This window comes from Bufo bufo, chromosome 6 (assembly GCF_905171765.1).
Source record: "Bufo bufo chromosome 6, aBufBuf1.1, whole genome shotgun sequence".
Lineage (NCBI taxonomy): Eukaryota > Metazoa > Chordata > Amphibia > Anura > Bufonidae > Bufo > Bufo bufo.
This window is the reverse complement of record NC_053394.1, coordinates 117,408,279-117,432,418: the sequence shown is the minus strand read 5'-3', so window position 1 is coordinate 117,432,418 and position 24,140 is coordinate 117,408,279. Positions and strand designations below refer to the sequence as shown.

At 44.3% G+C, this 24,140-nt stretch overlaps 1 protein-coding gene across 1 annotated transcript in view; it reads left to right on the top strand.

The window, feature by feature from the left end:
- Nucleotides 1-21,495, top strand: part of ZNF831 (zinc finger protein 831) — a 261,392-nt gene extending 239,897 nt beyond the window's left edge. The window contains exon 7 of the mRNA XM_040437311.1: nt 19,728-21,495. Within this exon, the coding sequence (XP_040293245.1) occupies nt 19,728-20,327 (600 nt within the window). The 3' untranslated portion in view covers nt 20,328-21,495. The remainder of the gene's footprint in view (nt 1-19,727) is intronic.
- The last annotated feature ends 2,645 nt before the right edge of the window (nt 21,496-24,140 follow it).

The following is a 24,140-nucleotide window of genomic DNA, read 5'->3' as shown; positions in this document are numbered from 1 at the left end:
AGATGAGATCCTCAGACCCCTTGTGAGACCATATGCTGGTGCGGTTGGCCCTGGGTTCCTCCTAATGCAAGACAATGCTAGACCTCATGTGGCTGGAGTGTGTCAGCAGTTCCTGCAAGACGAAGGCATTGATGCTATGGACTGTCCCGCCCGTTCCCCAGACCTGAATCCAATTGAGCACATCTGGGACATCACGTCTCGCTCTATCCACCAACGTCACGTTGCACCACAGACTGTCCAGGAGTTGGCAGATGCTTTAGTCCAGGTCTGGGAGGAGATCCCTCAGGAGACCGTCTGCCACCTCATCAGGAGCATGCACAGGCGTTGTAGGGAGGTCATACAGGCACGTGGAGGCCACACACACTACTGAGCCTCATTTTGACTTCTTTTAAAGACATTACATCAAAGTTGGATCAGCCTGTAGTGTGTTTTTCCACTTTAATTTTGAGTGTGACTCCAAATCCAGACCTCCATGGGTTAAAAAATTTGATTTCCATTATTTTTTTTTGTCTGATTTTGTTGTCAGCACATTCAACTATGTAAAGAACAAAGTATTTCAGAAGAATATTTAATTAATTCAGATCTAGGATGTATTATAATTGTGTTCCCTTTATTTTTTTGAGCAGTGTATAAGGCTTGTGATTTGTTTTTTTGAAAATCATCAACCTGCCAGCGACAATCATTGGCTGGCAGGTTGATGACGAACTTGTCCTCTAACTTTTGCCGGCCCGCGATGCGCATGTGCGGGCCGGCTTTGAGCGAAATCTCGCGTCTCGCGAGATGACGCGTATATATGCGTGACTCTGCCTGCATCTGCCGCCTCCGGAACGCGATCCTGCGTTAGGCGGTCCGGAGGCGGTTAAACACACACAGTATTATGGGATAAAAAAAGTGGCTCGAGGAGGACCAATTGTCCAAAAATTAGTAGTTGTGGTAGTGGTAGTAGTGGCAGATGCTTTGTGTTAATAGCAGTGGCAGTATGGAACTAAGGGCTCATGCACATGACCGTTGTTGTTTTGCGGTCCCTTTTTCACGGATCCGTTGTCTCGTATCTGAGTTATTATTTTCTCTGATTTAAGTACTCTTCCGTTCCATTATTCCACAAAACATATCCGTATGGTTTCCGTATGCGATCTGTTTTTGCGGATCGGCAACGGAAACAGTAACTTAATCACCAAACACATGAGCAATATGGGCTGGGCATACCATTTCTACGGATGACATACGTATGTGTTCCGTGTGCATTCCGTATTTTTTGTGGACCCATTGAAGCGAATGCTTCCGCATACGGTCTGCAAAAAAACAAAAACTGAACGGAAGTGGAAAGAAAACACGTTCGTGTACATGAGCCATAACAGTGAGGAGGAGCAGCAGCAACCGAGGCAGCGGCAGACAGCAGCATGATGGAGGCAGCAGCAGCCTTATGTAAGATGATGGTCGGCAGGCCGCAGCAGTGGCATGATGTCAGTGGTGGCATGATGGAGGCAGCAACAGCAGCAGAACATGATGGTTGGCAGGTTGCAGCAGTGGCATGATGGCGGCAGTTGCATCATGGAGGGGGCAGCAGCCTTACAGAACATGATAGTTGTAAGGTCGCAGCAGTGGCTTGATGGAGGCAGCATCAGCCGTACAGAACATGATGATTGTCAAGCCACAGCAGAGGCAAGATGGTGGCGGTGGCATGATGGAGGCAGACAGACAGGCATGCAGCAGTGGCAAGATGGGGTACCGCCAGCAAGGCCTGATCTATTTATCTGCCTCAGCTGAAGGAGTGTATAAATCCTCCCAAATCCAGGCTTGGTTCATTTTGACCAAAGTGATGTTTTGGACACTGGCAGAGGACAACATGGTCTGTTTGGGTGTCACCAAGTCATCACACGCCTATAGAGCAGAAAACCCTCTCTAGGATGACACTTGAGGCTGGGCAAGAAAGAAGAAAGAGACCTTGTTGTGCCAGTTCGGGCCAGCCCAGAAATTCTGCCAGCCCAGAAATCCATGGGGTCAGGGAATAGGGTATGCGAGACCGGGCAGAATTTAGGTAGGCTTGAACTTGGGCATTGAGGCGGGAGCTGTCGTCTTGTTGACTGGCCTCAGCCTGTCATGGCACATGGAAAAACTGATGCTTCATGTTAAGGAGACTAAAACGTCTGCTGCTGCTACTGCAGCTTCTACTGCTTATGAAGGTGCGAGGAGGGTAGTAGAGAGAGGCCTCCATTTCAGACATGCTGGCGGTAGACGTATGCTCGCTGTAAACTGCGTACATAGTTTTTCCTGTTATAACATAATTTGTCCTCCCTTTAGGAGAGAGAAAAACATTCCCCCATTTTGTTTTGATAGTGAACGTCTAAAAGCATGGCTATCCAGTAAGCCTGATGCTATCGATCCACCTGTCACTGTCATTGTTTCTCCAATTCTGACTCCTTTCTCCTCCTCAAGTGGCAGCACCTCCTCCCCTTCCCCCATGGGAATTTCTCATTGTGGGTCCCCAACAGCTACAGGGTGGACAGCAAGATGCGTTAACTGTTCTTTTTCCTCCTCCTTTGTCACCACCTATTGCATGAACGTCAGCGTATCTTCAAAAATACATATGAGGGGAAAAAAGGAGAACTGCAACATGAATGGCATGAGGTACCACTGCCTGACCTGGAAATAACACATGATCCCTGCTGAGGCGGTCTGGTGCTTGACCAAATCGTTCACGGCTTTCCACTGATCATACAGATGCTCGAGCATGTGCAATATTGAATTCCAGTGAGTTGGAATGTCGCAGATTAAGTGTTGTAGCTGCAGACCATTCTGGAACTGCAAGTCCAGGAGACCATTCCTCACCATGTGAGAATGGTTGAATAGAGGGACGTCTACTGGACATTACCAGCACCATTACCAGTGCATTTTTTTTTAAAGGCCAGGCAGGGAGCATTATTTCCAGATTCAGGGCAGCCTGGATGTTGTGCCCACATTGTCGCTGACCACCTAGCCCAGTTGGCGTCAGTGGTGTGACAGCCATCAGGATGTTTGCTGCTTGATGTACTTTAGCTGCAACTGCTCACCGGTGTAGCTACAGTCATCCTGGCCAATCAACTCCAACATGGCATGGCAACACTTGACTTGTGGAAGGAGAGCTAGTGTGAGCCATTCTGTACCCAGCAGCCAGGGGCGGATTAAGTGCATGATAGGCCCGGGGCTGTCTAACCAACTTGGCCCCCCCCCCCCTCCATTTTAGTTTAGTTTTTGTTTGCATGAAGAGGCTGCGGTGCTTCATGAGCGCCACAGTCTCTTCTTAGGCCATATGACACCTTCAGAAAAAAAAATACCCCAAATTGGGTGCTAAACTGAAAAATTTGGTCGCCAAATTTAAAATACATATAATTATAATAAAAAAGACAAGGAGGAGAATACAGCACCACATACCTCTTACATCCAGTGACATCTCTTGTCATGTAGACCTTCTCTTTCCTCTTCTCCGTTTGACCCAGACCACCATGGCGCATCTCGTCTCTACAGTTTGTAACACAGACACGTTAGATTTCTCAATTTTTCCATCAACCTCCTCATCCTGGTGTCCCCACAGTGTCATCCTGCTGCCATCCCCAATACTGTGCCCGTTTTGCTCCCTAATGTCCAAGGTACTATACTGCTTAAAAAATAGTGACCCTAATAGACATAATTAGAGTCATTTATCAAACTGGTGTAAAGTAGAACTGGATTTCCAAAAGAGCTGTCAAATATGAAAGGTGGAATCTGATTGGCTGCTATGGGCAACTAAGCCAGTTCTACTTTACACCAGTCTGATAAATTACCCCAAATGTTCCTATAGTGTCCACAGCAGCTATAATGTCCCCTAGAGACCCCAGTAATAATACCACCCTCTCCAGGCAATAATCCCTGTATAGTGTCCCCAAAAATAATAGAATTGCCCCTACAGTGCCTCCCCAATAGCAACACCCCCATATAGTAATTTCCACCACACTGCCCCCACATAGTAATCCCCCATAGTAATTTGCCCCCATACAGTAATTGCCCCCATATAGTAGTTTGCCCCCACACAGTATTTTCCCCTACATAGTAATTTTCCCCACACTGCCCCCACATAGTAATTTCCCCCACATAGTAATTTCCCCCACACTGCCCCCACATAGTAATTTTCCCCACACTGCCCCCACATAGTAATTTCCCCCACACTGCCCCCACATAGTAATTTCCCCCACACTGCCCCACATAGCAATTTCCACCACATAGCAATTTCCCCCACATAGCAATTTCCCCCATATAGTAATTTGCCCCCACATAGTAATTTGCCCCCACACTGCCCCATCTAGTAATTTCCACCACACTGCCCCCACACTGTCCCCACATAGCAATTTCCCCACACTGTCCCCACATAGAAATTACCCCACACTGCCCCCACACAATAGTTTCCCCCACATAGTAATTTGTCCCCACATAGCAATTTCCCCACATAGAAATAACCCCACACTGTCCCCACATAGCAATTACCCCACACTGCCCCCACACAATAGTTTCCACCACACTGCCCCCATATAGTAATTTGCCCCCACATAGTAGTCCCTCCCATAATAATTTGGCCCCACACAGCCCCATATAGTAATTTGCCCCCACATAGTAGTCCTTCCCATAATAATTTGGCCCCACACAGCCCCATATTTGGCCCCCCAAAATAGTACCAATATAACCATCACCTCATCCCGCAAAAAATGAGCCCCTAACTAATACAATCGCCCAAAAAAATAAATAAATATGGCTCTCAGAATATGGAGACACTAAAACATCATTTTTTTTGTTTAAAAAATGCTGTTATTGTGTAAAACTTAGGTAAATAAAAAAGTATACATATTAGGAATCGCCGCGTCCTTAAGAACCTGCTGTATAAAAATATCACATGACCTAACACCTCAGGTGAACACCATAAAAAAATTAAAATAAAAGGTGTTTCAAAAAAGCTATTTTTTTTTGTCACCTTACATCACAAAAAGTGTAATACCAAGCTATCAAAAACTCCTATGCACCCTAAAATACTACCAAACCATCATCTCATACCGAAAAAAATTAGCCCCTAAATAAGACAGTTGTCCAAAGAATAAAAATAAATACGGCTTTCAGAATGTGGAGACACTAAAAAATCTTTATTTTTTTTCAAAAATGCTTTATTATGTTAAACTAAAACAAACAACCAAAAAAAGTAATCATATTTGGTATTGTCGCGTCCGTAACAACCTGCTCTATAAAAATAGCACATGATCTAACCTGTCACATGAATGTTGTAAATAACAAAAAATAGAAACGATGCCAAAACAGCAATTTTTTGTTACCTTGCCTCACAAAAAGCGTAATAATGGGACATGGTGTCAAAAAAACAGTCCAGCAATATTCTGCCTTCCAAAAACCATATGGCGTTCCTTTCCTTCTGCACCCTGCCGTGTGCCCGTGTAGCAGTTTACGGCCACATATGGGGTGTTTCTGTAAACTACAGAATCAGGGCAATAAATATTGAGTTTTGTTTGGCTGTTAACCCTTGCTTCGTTACTGGAAAAAAATTGTTTAAAATGGAAAATCTGCCAAAAAAGTGAAATTCTTAAATTTCATCTCCATTTTCCATTTATTCTTGTGTAACACCTAAAGGGTTCACAAAGTTTGTAAAATCAGTCTTGAATACCTTGAGGGGTGTAATTTCTAAAATGTGGTCATTTTTGCGTGTTTTCTATGTAAGCCTCACAAACTGACTTCAGACCTGAACTGGTCCTTAAAAAGTGGGCAAAAAAGATTTGCTTCTAAACTTAGCCTTCTAACGTCCCCAAAAAATAAAATGGCATTCACAAAATGATGCAAAGATGAAGTAGACATATGGGGAATGAAAAGTAATAACTATTTTTGGAGGTATTACTATCTATAATAAAAGTAGAGAAATTGAAATTTGCTAATTTGAAAATTTATCAAAATTTTTGGTAAATTTGGTATTTTTTTTTATAAATAAAAATGAAATATTTTGACTCAAATTTACCACTGTCATGAAGTATAATATGTGACGAGAAAACATTCTCAGAATGGCTTGGATAAGTAAAAGCTTTTTAAAGTTATCACCACATAAAGTGACAAATGGCAGGGTCCTGAAGGGGTTCATTCAATTCACCCCCCACCACCAAAAAATTAATTAATTAATTAATAAAAAATTGGAACTGTGTGTGTAGATAAGAAATGGATTTAGCCATAATATAACATTCTCAATCACTGATGTATACAGTTTTTCAAACTAAAACAAAAAAATTACATTAAATATGTGAGCCGACCTGACACAGAGTTCTCACTAGTATTGTAATCAGGTAGCTGCTTTTGAGGTTTGCAGCAGCTGCAGTTCTGTTAGGAGGCACAGCCATGTTCAGCTACTCACTTCGCCCTCCCTGGCTGACAGCTTCCCCCTGAGGCAGGCGCAGCACTATGAAGTGCCTTTTGTGCTGTGGCATTAGAAGAATTTTGATATGTCTGACTTTTAGTCTAACCAGACTTTTGTCTATTACTCTGTAATTCCTCTAGCGCCATTCTATGGAAACAGTAGGTTTAAAGAGCACACCAAAAGCTTCAAATAACTTCTTTATTAACTTCAACTTTTCTTCATATATAACACTGCCGTCTCCGCAGCAGATAGTCCATGTACAAAACACGTGTTGAAAAGATATCACAAAATGGCGGTATGCATAAGATCGTTGTTCAACTGTTCAATTTTGTCATTCAACATAAAATGGTGGATATATTTCTCTCTTCAGTATCTGTACTGTTACTTTAAGTTATTTAAGCACTTTATGATCTCTCTGAGAGGTATATCTGAGGTCTAACTAATAGTTCACTTGCAGTATGCAATTGCTTATGATCTGGTATGAGCAGTTCGCAGTTTGTATGCAATTTGTATGCTTGCAATTTTTAGCTTGCAATTTGTATTTCCAATTGTATGGTTGCAATTGTAGTTTGGTGGAACTGTAAGTAAACACATATATATCTAGTTCAGTATACAGTTCTAAACACAATATTAACAATATGAACATTATATAACTGTTTTAAATACCTATATTGGCCTCTTGTTCCCATAAAACTCAGCTCTCAGTGGAGTGAATGTCTCTTCAGCTCCTGTCTCTAGTGAATAATGATTCTAGCAGCAGGAGCTGGGGGAATTTCCAGACAGGCTGGCTGTGATTTGTGAAAACTCTTGCTGTGTGAGAAGCAGGCTGTGATTGGTCTAGACTTCTGCCCAGCAACAACAGATTAACACTATGCTGTCTGTTGCTTTTGCTGTGTCACTGAGCTTACCTTACACTATAAAATGAATCTTAAGGCATATTATCTTTTTCTGCTTCTGTGAACACAATATATAACAGTTATATGGCATCCAAAGCATGATGTCACAGTAAATAACTCTGCTTTTGTCTTTAACACATAAACATAGGAACTGTATTAAGGTTATTAGCAGGTTTAGCTGTATACACATATAAGCTATACTAGCAACCTAGGACAGGTCCCAGTAGGCCAGCTACACCTCCTCCCTCCCTATTCTACACACACAATTATTCTTCTTCTTTGTAATTCTAGCCTTTCCCTTCACTGTCCCTGCCAGTAGAATACAAGCTTGACTCCCTAAGATCATTTTTCTGACAGACATTGCTACACCCAAACCCCCATATTTACAGCCCAGCACAGAATGACATTCTACTCATTCTGCTGCAGCACTGATTGGCTCATCCAGACTTTCTGTTGGCTTGGGAGACAATCAAAGCAAGTCCCCCCATTTACTCTTCCGGTCATGTGAGAACCCTTCTTTTTCCTCCCTAGTGTTTTTTTTCCAGCTGACATGTGCACTAAAATGGCACTATGCAATGTTTTAGTAGATTCATCTGAAAGGAACCTGAAAAGATTCAGGTTTGTCTGCCATCCGAAAAATATCAAAGTTGGGACTGAGTTCGGTTAGTTATGAACTGGTTCGCTCATCCTTAATGGTCACCAATGAGCTATCTCCCACATTAGCACCTTGTTTGGTCAATGGGATCTGTTTGGATCTGTTCTATGATGGAGCAGAATAATGGAAATCAATAGCAGTGGTGTGACCTAGCCTTAAAGCCCCTTTACACTGCTCAATGTTTGGGTAGATTATCGCTAACGTGTGTTTGTATGAACGCTCTTTAGCGATAATTGTAGTTGCCAGTGTAATTGTGCCGCTTATTACCCGAACTAGCAAATTGTCTTAAATCGGGTAATAGGATCATTGGTGTAGGTGGAGGAGATTGTTACATATAAATGTAGCTGTCTCTTTCACTGATAAGCAGGCATTTGTCAGGAAAGAACACTTTCTTCCCTAAAATTGACTGTTCCATCGGGCCATATAAAGGGTCATTTAGTCTAGGAATGTCAGTGAAAACTGAAATGACAATAAAGTCAGTTACTCAGAAGATAATCCATTAGATGCTAAGGAACTCTAGCAGCAAATAGTAGTAAAACATTAAATATTTTGGCGGTTAAGATATTTTTAAGTCCTTCCATATGTTATAGGCCCTGTTTCTTCACACATGCTGTGCACCTTCTCATTACTGCAGGTTTCTAACCACAAAAGATCAAGAACATTTGACATGTCCTATAAAGCAAGTTCAGATCTTCGAGGAATTTATATTAGCATCAGAAAATTGAAACCATTTTTTATGATGTGTTGTCTCTCACTCCAAATCAATTCCAATGTTCTACGTGGCTTGATTTACAAGCGACTCCTAGAAAGTATGTTTGGGGTTGCCTTGTATAGAAACCCCATTCTCAAATACTCTTTACTGAAATAAAAAAAGTGAAGACCCTCATTCAAGGCCCTTATCAATTATCGAGAGCATAGAGTCTGGAGGACCCGTCATGTATTTGCATTGTATGGACATCCACTGATTTCAGTGGTTAATAAGTAATACTTTAAATTGCCGGATTGGAGTCGGAAGGAATTTTTACCCTTAAAATGAGAAAAATTGGCTTTTACCTCATGGTTTTTTTTGCCTACCCTTGGTTCAACTTTTCAGAATAATTAGTAAATGGAATACATATGTACTGGCACTCAAGCAATCTCCAACATAGAGTCAGGTCCATAAATATTGGGACATGGACACAATTCTAACATTTTTGTCTCTATAAATAGGAATGAGCGAACCCGAACTGTACTGACACGGACCCGAACCCGAACATTTTCATAAAAGTCCGGGTTCGGGTTCGGTATTCGGCGCTTTCTTGGCGCTTTTTGAAAGGCTGCAAAGCAGCCAATCAACAAGCGTCATACTACTTGGCCCAAGAGGCCATCACAGCCATGCCTACTATTGGCATGGCTGTGATTGGCCAGTGCACCATGTGACCCAGCCTCTATTTAAGCTGGAGTCACGTAGCGCCGCACGTCACTCTGCTATGATCAGTATAGGGAGAGGTTGCAGCTGCGACGTTAGGGCGAGATTAGGCAGATTAACTCCTCCAAAAGACTTCATTCTGTGATCGATCTGCAGCTGTGGATCATTGAAGTGCTATTATTGACTTGCTCACTTTTTTGAGGCTGCCCAGAGCGTTTTTAGATCACTTTTTTTCTGGGGTGATCGGCGGCCATTTTGTGACTTGTGGTGCTCCAGCACGAGCTATCACCAAGTGTATTTAACCATCGATAGTGTGGTTATTTTGTGCTATATCCTACATCAGCTGCAGGCTGAGCCTGTGTCACCGAAGTGCATTTAACCATCAACAGTCTGGTTATTTTTTGGCCATATACTACATTAGCTGCAGGCTGAGCCTGTGTCAAAGAAGTGCATTTAACCATCAACAGTCTGGTTATTTTTTGGCCGTATACTACATCTGGTGCAGGCTGAGCCTGTGTCACCCAAGTGCATTTAACCATCAACAGTGTGGTTATTTTTTGGCCATATATTACATCAGGGGCAAGTTGAGCCTGTCACCCAGCGCCTAAAAAATAGACCTGACATTTCTATTCAACCAAATCTGCACAGTTTTAGCTGGTCAAGTTATTTGTAGTGACCGTAAAAGCAGACTTTTTGTTCTGGGTTGAAAAAGCATTCCCAAATTTGCCATTCTGAAAATAACTAGTTTGTGGTATTTGAGGCCTACTTGAAATCTATCCCAAAAAGAAAATCTTACATTGAAGGTATTGATAGTGTCATTCAGAAAAACCTAAGACACACGCTAGCGTGCTGATAGAAGTGTCATTCTGTGATTAAACCTATAACTGTCACACAGCGCAAAAAAAAAACAGGTCTCACATCTCTATTCAACCAAATCTGCACAGTTTTAGCTGGTCAAGTTATTTGTAGTGACCGTAAAAGCAGACTTTTTGTTCTGGGTTGAAAAAGCATTCCCAAATTTGCCATTCTCAAAATAACTAGTTTGTGGTATTTGAGGCCTACTTGAAATCTATCCCAAAAAGAAAATCTTACATTGAAGGTATTGATAGTGTCATTCAGAAAAAACCTAAGACACACGCTAGCGTGCTGATAGAAGTGTCATTCTGTGATTAAACCTATAACTGTCACACAGCGCAAAAAAAAACAGGTCTCACATCTCTATTCAACCAAATCTGCACAGTTTTAGCTGGTCAAGTTATTTGTAGTGACCGTAAAAGCAGACTTTTTGTTCTGGGTTGAAAAAGCATTCCCAAATTTGCCATTCTCAAAATAACTAGTTTGTGGTATTTGAGGCCTACTTGAAATCTATCCCAAAAAGAAAATCTTACATTGAAGGTATTGATAATGTCATTCAGAAAAACCTAAGACACACGCTAGCGTGCTGCTAGAAGTGTCATTCTGTGATTAAACCTATAACTGTCACACAGCGCAAAAAAAAACAGGTCTCACATCTCTATTCAACCAAATCTGCACAGTTTTAGCTGGTCAACATAGAAACATAGAAACATAGAATGTGTCGGCAGATAAGAACCATTTGGCCCATCTAGTCTGCCCAATATACTGAATACTATGGATAGCCCCCGGCCCTATCTTATATGAAGGATGGCCTTATGCCTATCCCATGCATGCTTAAACCCCTTCACTGTATTTGCAGCTACCACTTCTGCAGGAAGGCTATTCCATGCATCCACTACTCTCTCAGTAAAGTAATACTTCCTTATATTACTTTTAAACCTTTGCCCCTCTAAAGTTAAAGTCTCAAGTTATTTGTAGTGACCGTAAAAGCAGACTTTTTGTTCTGGGTTGAAAAAGCATTCCCAAATTTGCCATTCTGAAAATAACTAGTTTGTGGTATTTGAGGCCTACTTGAAATCTATCCCAAAAAGAAAATCTTACATTGAAGGTATTGATAGTGTCATTCAGAAAAACCTAAGACACACGCTAGCGTGCTGATAGAAGTGTCATTCTGTGATTAAACCTATAACTGTCACACAGCGCAAAAAAAAAACAGGTCTCACATCTCTATTCAACCAAATCTGCACAGTTTTAGCTGGTCAAGTTATTTGTATTGACCGTAAAAGCAGACTTTTTGTTCTGGGTTGAAAAAGCATTCCCAAATTTGCCATTCTCAAAATTGTGGTGAACGGGAACAATGAGGAAAACATCTAATAAGGGACGCGGACGCGGACGTGGACATGGTCGTGGTGGTGTTAGTGGACCCTCTGGTGCTGGGAGAGGACGTGGCCGTTCTGCCACAGCCACACGTCCTAGTGAACCAACTACCTCAGGTCCCAGTAGCCAGCAGAATTTACAGCGATATTTGGTGGGGCCCAATGCCGTTCTAAGGATGGTAAGGCCTGAGCAGGTACAGGCATTAGTCAATTGGGTGGCCGACAGTGGATCCAGCACGTTCACATTATCTCCCACCCAGTCTTCTGCAGAAAGCGCACAGATGGCGCATGAAAACCAAGCCCATCGGTCTGTCACATCACCCTCATGCATATCAGGGAAACTGTCTGAGCCTCAAGTTATGCAGCAGTCTCTTATGCTGTTTGAAGACTCTGCTGGCAGGGTTTCCCAAGGGCATCCACCTAGCCCTTCCCCAGGGGTGGAAGAGATAGAATGCACTAACGCACAACCACTTATTTTTCCTGATGATGAGGACATGGGAATACCACCTCAGCACGTCTCTGATGATGACGAAACACAGGTGCCAACTGCTGCGTCTTTCTGCAGTGTGCAAACTGAACAGGAGGTCAGGGATCAAGACTGGGTGGAAGACGATGCAGGGGACGATGAGGTCCTAGACCCCACATGGAATGAAGGTCGTGCCACTGACTTTCACAGTTCGGAGGAAGAGGCAGTGGTGAGATCGAGCCAACAGCGTAGCAAAAGAGGGAGCAGTGGGCAAAATCAGAACACCCGCCGCCAAGAGACTCCTCCTGCTACTGACCGCCGCCATCTGGGACCGAGCACCCCAAAGGCAGCTTCAAGGAGTTCCCTGGCATGGCACTTCTTCAAACAATGTGCTGACGACAAGACCCGAGTGGTTTGCACGCTGTGCCATCAGAGCCTGAAGCGAGGCATTAACGTTCTGAACCTTAGCACAACCTGCATGACCAGGCACCTGCATGCAAAGCATGAACTGCAGTGGAGTAAACACCTTAAAAACAAGGAAGTCACTCAGGCTCCCCCTGCTACATCTTCTGCTGCTGCCGCCTCGGCCTCTTCTGCAGCTGCTGCCGCCGCCTCGGCCTCTTCCTCCGCCTCTGGAGGAACGTTGGCACCTGCCGCCCAGCAAACATGGGATGTACCACCAACACCACCACCTGCGTCACCAAGCATCTCAACCATGTCACACGGCAGCGTTCAGCTCTCCATCTCACAAACATTTGAGAGAAAGCGTAAATTCTCACCTAGCCACCCTCGATCCCTGGCCCTGAATGCCAGCATTTCTAAACTACTGGCCTATGAAATGCTGTCATTTAGGCTGGTGGACACACACAGCTTCAAACAGCTCATGTCACTTGCTGTCCCACAGTATGTTGTTCCCAGCCGCCACTACTTCTCCAAGAGAGCCGTGCCTTCCCTGCACAAACAAGTGTCCGATAAAATCAAGTGTGTACTGCGCAACGCCATCTGTGGCAAGGTCCACCTAACCACAGATACGTGGACCAGTAAGCACGGCCAGGGACGCTATATCTCCCTAACTGCACACTGGGTAAATGTAGTGGCGGCTGGGCCCCAGGCGGAGAGCTCTTTGGCGCACGTCCTTCCGCCGCCAAGGATCGCAGGGCAACATTCTTTGCATCCTGTAGCCTCCTCCTCCTACTCAGCTTCCTCCTCCTCTTCTTCCACCTGCTCATCCAGTCAGCCACACACCTTCACCACCAACTTCAGCACAGCACGGGGTAAACGTCAGCAGGCCATTCTGAAACTCATATGTTTGGGGGACAGGCCCCACACCGCACAGGAGTTGTGGCGGGGTATAGAACAACAGACCGACGAGTGGTTGCTGCCGGTGAGCCTCAAGCCCGGCCTGGTGGTGTGCGATAATGGGCGAAATCTCGTTGCAGCTCTGGGACTAGCCGGTTTGACGCACATCCCTTGCCTGGCGCATGTGCTGAATTTGGTGGTGCAGAAGTTCATTCGCAACTACCCCGACATGTCAGAGCTGCTGCATAAAGTGCGGGCCGTCTGTTCGCGCTTCCGGCGTTCACACCCTGCCGCTGCTCGCCTGTCTGCGCTACAGCGTAACTTCGGCCTTCCCGCTCACCGCCTCATATGCGACGTGCCCACCAGGTGGAACTCCACCTTGCATATGCTGGACAGACTGTGCGAGCAGCAGCAGGCCATAGTGGAGTTTCAGCTGCAGCACGCATGGGTCAGTCGCACTGCGGATCAGACCCACTTCACCACCAATGACTGGGCCTCCATGTGAGACCTGTGTGCCCTGTTGCGCTGTTTCGAGTACTCCACCAACATGGCCAGTGGCGATGACGCCGTTATCAGCGCTACAATACCACTTCTATTTCTCCTTGAGAAAACACTTAGGGCGATGATGGAAGAGGAGGTGGCCCAGGAGGAAGAGGAGGAAGAGGGGTCATTTTTAGCACTTTCAGGCCAGTCTCTTCAAAGTGACTCAGAGGGAGGCTTTTTGCAACACCAGAGGCCAGGTACAAATGTGGCCAGACAGGGCCCACTACTGGAGGACGAGGAGGACGAGGATGAGGAGGAGGTGGAGGAGGATGAGGATGAAGCATGTTCACAGCGGGGTGGCACCCAAAGCAGCTCGGGCCCATCACTGGTGCGTGGCTGGGGGGAAACACAGGACGATGACGATACGCCTCCCACAGAGGACAGCTTGTCCTTACCTCTGGGCAGCCTGGCACACATGAGCGACTACATGCTGCAGTGCCTGCGCAACGACAGCAGAGTTGCCCACATTTTAACCTGTGCGGACTACTGGGTTGCCACCCTGCTGGATCCCCGGTACAAAGACAATGTGCCCACCTTACTTCCTACACTGGAGCGTGATAGGAAGATGCGCGAGTACAAGCGCACGTTAGTAGACGCGCTACTGAGAGCATTCCCAAATGTCACAGGGGAACAAGTGGAAGCCCAAGGCGAAGGCAGAGGAGGAGCAAGAGGTCGCCAACGCAGCTGTGTCACGCCCAGCTCCTCTGAGGGCAGGGTTAGCATGGCAGAGATGTGGAAAAGTTTTGTCAACACGCCACAGCTAAGTGCACCACCACCTGATACGGAACGTGTTAGCAGGAGGCAACATTTCACTAACATGGTGGAACAGTACCTGTGCACACCCCTCCACGTACTGACTGATGGTTCGGCCCCATTCAACTTCTGGGTCTCCAAATTGTCCACGTGGCCAGAGCTAGCCTTTTATGCCTTGGAGGTGCTGGCCTGCCCGGCGGCCAGCGTTTTGTCTGAACGTGTATTCAGCACGGCAGGAGGCGTCATTACAGACAAACGCAGCCGCCTGTCTACAGCCAATGTGGACAAGCTGACGTTCATAAAAATGAACCAGGCATGGATCCCACAGGACCTGTCCATACCTTGTGCAGATTAGATATTAACTACCTCCCCTTAACAATATATTATTCTACTCCAGGGCACTTCCTCATTCAATACTATTTTTAATTTCATTTTACCATTATATTGCGGGGCAACCCAAAGTTGAATGAACCTCTCCTCTGTCTGGGTGCCGGGGCCTAAATGTGTGACAGTGGCCTGTTCCAGTGGTGGGTGACGTGAAGCCTGATTCTCTGCTATGACATGAATACAGATTCTGCGCTGACATAAGGCCAGATTCTCTGTTACGGGACCGCTCTCCTCTGCCTGGGTGCCTGGGCCTAAATGTGTGACAGTGGCCTGTTCCAGTGGTGGCTGACGTGAAGCCTGATTCTCTGCTATGACATGAAGACAGATTCTGCGCTGACATAAGGCCAGATTCTCTGTTACAGGACCGCTCTCCTCTGTCTGGGTGCCGGGGCCTAAATGTGTGACAGTGGCCTGTTCCAGTGGTGGGTGACGTGAAGCCTGATTCTCTGCTATGACATGAATACAGATTCTGCGCTGACATAAGGCCAGATTCTCTGTTACGGGACCGCTCTCCTCTGTCTGGGTGCTGGGGCCTAAATGTGTGACAGTGGCCTGTTCCAGTGGTGGGTGACGTGAAGCCTGATTCTCTGCTATGACATGAATACAGATTCTGCGCTGACATAAGGCCAGATTCTCTGTTACGGGACCTCTCTCCTCTGCCTGGGTGCCTGGGCCTAAATGTGTGACAGTGGCCTGTTCCAGTGGTGGCTGACGTGAAGCCTGATTCTCTGCTATGACATGAAGACAGATTCTGCGCTGACATAAGGCCAGATTCTCTGTTACGGGACCGCTCTCCTCTGTCGGGTGCCGGGGCCTAAATGTGTGACAGTGGCCTGTTCCAGTGGTGGGTGACGTGAAGCCTGATTCTCTGCTATGACATGAATACAGATTCTGCGCTGACATAAGGCCAGATTCTCTGTTACGGGACCTCTCTCCTCTGCCTGGGTGCCTGGGCCTAAGTGTGTGACAGTGGCCTGTTCCAGTGGTGGCTGACATGAAGCCTGATTCTCTGCTATGACATGAAGACAGATTCTGCGCTGACATAAGGCCAGATTCTCTGTTACGGGACCGCTCTCCTCTGTCTGGGTGCCGGGGCCTAAATGTGTGACAGTGGCCTGTTCCAGTGGTGGGTGACGTGAAGCCTGATTCTCTGCTATGACATGAATACAGATTCTGCGCTGACATAAAGCCAGATTCTCTGTTACGGGACCTCTCTCCTCTGCCTGGGTGCCTGGGCCTAAATGTGTGACAGTGGCCTGTTCCAGTGGTGGGTGACGTGAAGCCTGATTCTCTGCTATGACATGAAGACAGATTCTGCGCTGACAACAGGCCAGATTCTCTGTTACGGGACCGCTCTCCTCTGCCTGGGTGCTGGGGCCTAAATGCGTGACAGTGGCCTGTTCCAGTGGTGGGTGACGTGAAGCCTGATTCTCTGCTATGACATGAAGACTGATTCTGCGCTGACATGAAGCCAGATTCTCTGCTATGGCATGAAGAGACTGATTCTCTGCTGACGTGAAGCCAGATTCTCTGCTATGGGACCTTTGTCCTATTGATATTGGTTCATTTTTATTTTTTTTATTTTAATCTTAATTCATTTCCCTATCCACATTTGTTTGCAGGGGATTTACCTACATGTTGCTGCCTTTTGCAGCCCTCTAGCTCTTTCCTGGGCTGTTTTACAGCCTTTTTAGTGCCCAAAAGTTCGGGTCCCCATTGACTTCAATGGGGTTCAGGTTCGGGACGAAGTTCGGTTCGGGTTCGGATCCCGAACCCGAACATTTACGGAAGTTCGGCCGAACTTCTCGAACCCGAACATCCAGGTGTTCGCTCAACTCTATCTATAAACCACCACAATGGATCTGAAATGAAACGAACAAGATGTGCTTTACCTGCAGACTGTCAGCTTTAATTTGAGGGTATTTACATCCAAATCAGGTGAACGGTGCAGGAATTACAACAGTTTGCATATGTGCCTCCCATTTGTTAAGGGACCAAAAGTAATGGGACAATTGTCTTCTCAACTGTTCCATGGCCAGGTGTGTGTAATTCCCTCATTATCCCAATTACAATGAGCAGATAAAAGGTCCAGAGTTCATTTCAAGTGTGCTATTTGCATTTGGAATCTGTTGCTGTCAACTCTCAAGATGAGATCCAAAGAGCTGTCACTATCAGTGAAGCAAGCCATCATTAGGCTGAAAAAACAAACTAAACCCATCAGAGAGAAAGCAAAAACATTAGGCATGGCCAAAACAACTGTTTGAAACATTCTTAAAAAGAAGGAACGCACCGGTGAGCTCAGCAACACCAAAAGACCCAGAAGACCATGGAAAACAACTGTGGTGGATGACCGAAGAATTCTTTCCCTGGTGAAGAAAACACCCTTCACAATAGTTGGCCAGATCAAGAACACTCTCCAAGAGGTAGGTGTATGTGTCTCAAAGTCAACAATCAAGAGAAGACTTCACCAGAGTGAATACAGAGGGTTCACCACAAGATGTAAACCATTGGTGAGCCTCAAAAACAGGAAGGCCAGATTAGAGTTTGCCAAACGACATCTAAAAAAGCCTTCACAGTTCTGGAACAACATCTTATGGACAGATGAGACCAAGATCAACTTGTACCATAGTGATGGGAAGAGAAGAGTATGGAGAAGGAAAGGAACTGCTCATGATCCTAAGCATACCACCTCATCAGTGAAGCATGGTGATGGTAGTGTCATGGCGTGGGCATGTATGGCTGCCAATGGAATTGGTTCTCTTGTATTTATTGATGATGTGACTGCTGACAAAAGCAGCAGGATGAATTCTGAAGTGTTTCGGGCAATATTATCTGCTCATATTCAGCCAAATGCTTCAGAACTAATTGGACGGAGCTTCACAGTGCAGATGGACAATGACCCAAAGCATACTGCAAAAGCAACCAAAGAGTTTTTTAAGAGAAAGAAGTGGAATGTTATGCAATGGCCGAGTCAATCCCCTGACCTGAATCCGATTGAGCATGCATTTCACTTGCTGAAGACAAAACTGAAGGGAAAATGCCCCAAGAACAAGCAGGAACTGGAGATAGTTGCAGTAGAGGCCTGGCAGAGCATCACCAGGGATGAAACCCAGTGTCTGGTGATGTCTATGCATTCCAGACTTCAGGCTGTAATTGACTGCAAAGGATTTGCAGCCAAGTATTAAAAAGTGAAGGTTTGATTTATGATTATTATTCTGTCCCATTACTTTTGGTCCCTTAACAAGTGGGAGGCACATATGCAAACTGTTGTAATTCCTGCACCGTTCACCTGATTTGGATGTAAATACCCTCAAATTAAAGCTGACAGTCTGCAGGTAAAGCACATCTTGTTCGTTTCATTTCAAATCCATTGTGGTGGTGTATAGAGCCAAAAATGTTAGAATTGTGTCCATGTCCCAATATTTATGGACCTAACTGTATATCTAGTTGCAAAATTGCCAATTTAATTAAAATAGAACAGATCTTTGTTTGAGATCATCACATATAGAAGCCTAAATATAAAAACACACCAATATAACCTAAATCATAAAATCCACAAAAACCTTAAGTAACATTAACATGTTCTACAAGACAAATATATCAATACATCATATGTGCCATGGGGCCCTCGTATGCACAATATACATCTGTTCACACTTGATGCGTGTGATTGCACCCAATGCATTCACCTTAAAGCCAACAATGGAATTATTAGTTAACTGGTTCTGTTTTGTCAAAATAGTATTTATTAGTAACTGGATATGATGGTAAAGAGTGCTGATATGCACAGATATATGTCCAGCTGATATTCCGAACTAATAAAGCAGACTCACAGGAATTAAAAGTACTTTGGTTGTTTGGCACACAGTGCTTCTTACCGCCTCCAATGTTTTGCTACCAGGTGTACTGATAATCACCCATCTCACCCACTTTACCAGACTTCTATATCGGAAATAGTGGAATAGGTTTTCTCATCCAAAATACTAGCGTAAATACTGTACAATTAGAACTGTCTGCATGCACCTACGTATGCCCATACAGTATGTTAAAACCGTTTGGCTGAAGACACCATTAGGGGGAGCTTAGTGCATAGAAATTTATACAGTTAAGGCTACTTTCACACCTGCGTTAGGTGCGGATCCGTCTGGTATCTGCACAGACGGATCCGCACCTATAAATGCAAACGATGGTATCCATTCAGAACGGATCAGTCTGCATTCTATGTAAAAAAAAGTCTAAGTCTAATTGTTAGTCAGACGGATCCGTCCTGACTTTACATTGAAAGTCAATGGGGGACGGATCCGTTTGCAATTGCACCATATTGTGTCAACGTCAAACGGATCCGTCCCCATTGACTTACATTGCCACATCACATTCACAAGTGATGAACTATCCTCAGGACAAACTATTACTATCTGATCAGGGGGTTCTCACATCCCACACCCCTGCCACCAATCAGCTGTTCTAGTGCTGTAAGTCAGCACCAGAAGTAAACAGCTTTGTCCGTTGTGAGGTGGACAAAGCTGGTTACTGCAGTGCTGCTGCCATTGAAGTGAATGCCTGCCGATCAGATAGTGATGGCCTATCCTGAGCATAGGCTGTCTCTTCTAAATGACTGCCCCTTTTTATTGAGTTGATTCTCCAAAAAGATCTTCTAAAGATTTTCCTTGCTTTTACCAGAATGAAGATAAAGCTACACCGGACAGTCAAATGAATGAAGGTTCAATAACAACAACTGTTCAGGAAGATAATCAGAGTCTTCAACCTATGGAGAAGACTACTGATCTAAGACCTCCCCGGTTAGCATCATTATCTTGGCAAAAGTCCTGCTTAAATGCTCTTCCAACAGATAATGAGGTTGAATTACATCAACATTTAAGCATTTGTCCACCAAGAAACAATGTCAGGAAAATTCTTCACAGGTCTAAGACAATAGGACACAGCTTAGGAGACGATGCTGTAGGGTCAACATCCAGGATGACATCTTCAGAGTCCCAACCAAGACTCCCTGTAGAAGCAAAGGATGGCATTGGCACGTCATCTTTACAAAACACAAGTTCACTTGGTTTCCATATGGTTCCAAATACACATAGTTCCGGATCATCTCTGGAACCTGGGACTTTATCCTTAAACCATGGAGAACCCTCAGGCCCTCTATGTCAAAGTCATAAAACACAGAAGAAGATTAATTTGGAGCTGATGAGGAAACAAACCCATGTAGAATATAGTGATTCCAGCAGTGACGACGAAGACCGTCTGTACATAGAAATTCTAGAGTAGCCCCTTGAAGGATACTTGTAGACGTGATAAAGACTTTCCTGCCAGGATGATTTGCCTTGTTAGACTTTCATGGTGGACCTTTTTTTTTTTGTAAATTATGATGGGCCTAACTTTATTTCTGGTATCACAGTGAAACTTAACTGAAGTCATTCCAAACATATTGCAGTATAATATTTTGCAGTGCAGCTTTTGCCTGCATATAGTGTAGACAGATATTAACATTTGATAATTCACTAGGATTCACTATATTTTTGTTAGATACCGTAAATCAAGTTTTTAGTTTATTTTTATGCATATCTTCATGGAGGCACACCACTGTTATGGGGTGCTGTAGTATCTTCCCATAGTCAGGGATATTTGGGTAATAGGAACACTGGCTATATTCTCACTAGAGTTGAACGAACCTGCCTTTTGGCAGATTCGAGTATCAGGGTTTAAGTGAATTACGTAATTGATTCAGTTCTCACGGAATCCATAACATAATTCAATGCGGCATGCCAAATGGAAAACCTTTAGAGGCATTCCATTTTGCATGCCATTATAATACAAGTGTATGGCCAGCAGAACGGAACCCTCGGATCTGGCAATACACTTGTATTATGTGGCATGCCGGCATTGAATTATGTGATGGATTCCATGGGAAATATGTATGCAAGGAAGCTGGCTTATATTTAGACCGCCGCTGGATACGCCAAAGTTATGTAGAGGCTGGTGCCTCTACATAAGTTCTGCGGATCCACCCCTAGTGCAGGGGATTTTTAGGACCGGCATCTAAATGCCGGTCTTAATAAATTACCCCCATCATTTTTCTCAGCAATTGCGGGCACATATGAACATGGGACCAACACAGATGCCTTCAGCTGCCAAGTGCACATATAACAGGTCAGCAAGTCTCATAGATACAAATCTGCTGATAGATGCCTTTTAAACTGAAAGTAATGTCCTATGAAATTTAAGGTGCCCAGGCCACAGTAACTGCATGAAGATTACTGCTTATTGCCTGGCTGCTTCTCTAATTGTTACGGTTTGAGTTGCAAGTACAGATGCAGCGTGGCAATTAGTGGTAATTCGTGTTCGTTTAGCCCAGCCTGGCTTCACCGCGTACGGGCACGCTATAGGAGTTTTACAGTACTATGCTAATCAAGCTTAAATATTATATTATACCAAGCTTTACATATTTCTAAAAAAAAATGTGGGGGATTCAGTCAGCACAACCCTGTATGCAGGTGCACATCGCTATGGCGAAATACACATACAAACGCAAAAACACAAATGCAATAGCACTCTGCAACCAGCAGTCTGCCCTGCCTCTATGCTGGATGTTGAATGAGGCATTGGTGTACATTTTGGCCAAAGCGTAATAAGCCACTCACCACGTCAAGGTCGCCTCTATGAGTGGTCCCTTACACTAGTTCCTACCTGTTTATGGGCCATGATAGCCACACAAAGTCCAGGGAGCGCAGGTACAGCATGCACGCCAGGCACACTCTGCTTTTAACCCCGTCCGGTGCCGTGACAGCTTTCATCGGATCCAGGGATGCAAGTACCAACATGCATGCTGAGCCCACTATATACTTTTCCTGGAGCCAAATGGCTACTGGTAGGCGCTGTAAAAGTAGACTCAGTTTTATACTGACTTTAAAACCAGCCTCCAGGGCAGACAAACTGGTCAGGTGTGCATGACTGCATGGAGATCGCCACGCCTCCAATATATACTACAAATAAAAAATGTGGGGGATTCAGTCAGCACGCTGTACCTGCGCTCCCTGGACTTTGTGTGGCTATCATGGCCCATAAACAGGTAGGAACTAGTGTTAGGGACCACTCATAGAGGCGACCTTGACGTGGTGAGTGGCTTATTACGCTTTGGCCAAAATGTACACCAATGCCTCATTCAACATCCAGCATAGAGGCAGGGCAGAGTGCTGGTTGCAGAGTGCTATTGCATTTGTGTTTTTACATATTTCTAATATGCTGTGTGTTTTAATTCCTCTCCATTTTCAGGATCTCAGCTTGAATGGAAACAGATGCTGAAAACCTGCCCTGATCATGCCCTGCTGACATAGGGCACCTTTAAGTGTTTTTTGCATTTTAGAGATTTATTGTATAACCAACTTATTTAAAATTGTCTCACACGGTAAAGATACTCAGGTGTACGTTCACTTTTAAAACATTAATCACACTGCCTGAAGAACGTATTTAAAAGAAAAAGTATTTACTAATAGCTGTAGTGGGTCAATAATTACCCCTGACTACATCAGCTCAGTCTGGTGCCTGAAAGTCACGATAGTGATACACAGAATTTCCCCCTTTTAACCAGTTATCAATAAATACTTTATTATTTTCTTTTAAATACGTTCTTCAGGCAGTGTGATTAATATAACCAACGTATTTGCCCAAAATCTCTGATAGGTGGATGTAACACCTTTTGACTTGGTCTACTGTTTGTGTAATTCCCATAGACATGAATGGAGAGAGCCAAGCAGTGGCATACGTAGAAAAGTAAGGGCCCCATATCAAGGATCAAACCAGGCCCCCCACACAGGACAGAAGGGTTTCAGCCTAAACCCCTTTCAATGACCCTTGGGCCATTTTTCCACTGCTTCATTTGCTAAAAGTTGTTCCTTTTAGAGTGTAGAGTGCTGACTAAGTTTTTACCCCCAGTAGAAGAGGAGATGATCCCCCTCTTTCCCTGGGCCCCATAGCACTCGTATGGTCTGCCACTATGGTAGTTACACCCCTGGCACCAAGCTCATTCTCCATTCAGTGCAACCAGTTCAGCAATACTTTGCCATTGTGCCAAATTTTACAAAATTACAAAATACACAATGTAACTAAGATAACAATAACACAAGATAAAATAAATGCCACCACACCCTAAGGGCCTATTTGCATAAACCAAGGCACAGGGCAGTGATCGTTTGTTTGCGATCATTGCCACTCGTTAAGCTGCTTTTACATGCAGCAATCATCCTCTCTGTAAGGGGATGAATGACTGATAATATGGTCATTCATCCTCAAACATTCATAATTTATTGGCAGCACATCCCTGTTTCATTGAGTGATTGGTGGCACCTTTCTATAGTGCAGTGATTGGAAACGGGGGTTTGTATGAATGTTTGTCCCCAATGACTGTTCCCAATCCTCAGCTTGTGTTACAGAGCCTAGAGGGCGCCTTCACACGTGGCACATTTTGTTGCAGAAATTTCTGCAACTGAAAATCAGTTCACTTCACCTGAATGAAGCTTGCCGAAATCCATGTGCTTGCTGCCCTATTCAGTTGAATGGAATTGATTTTCAGTTGCAGAACTTTCTGCAACCAAATTTGCCACATTTAAACGCACTCTAAGTGTGTCAGAGCAACACCCTATTCCCTAATAAGATGAACATGATTAGGACAGGTTTTCAGCCTCATGTGAACAAGTATATCTCCATTCACTGACAGCAAGCAGAGCTCTTGAAAATGGTGAATAACTGAAAAGCAAAGTATATTCAAAAATTGCTACAGTTTTCCTTATTTATTATAAGTTGTATTTGCATAGAACAGGAAAACTGCCTTCAGTGTATTTTACATGAACAATTTTTTAGCTCTTTGTTTTATGGATCTTGGTATATCATTTTGGAGTTACTTCAGCTGCATGACATTAAGCTGTATCTTGTGGTTCTAGTGTTGAATGCTTTAATTTATACTGTTTTTACAGTTTTTGGTTTGTATTCATGATCTGCTTGCTAATATATATATATATATATATATATATATATACACTCACCTAAAGAATTATTAGGAACACCATACTAATACGGTGTTGGACC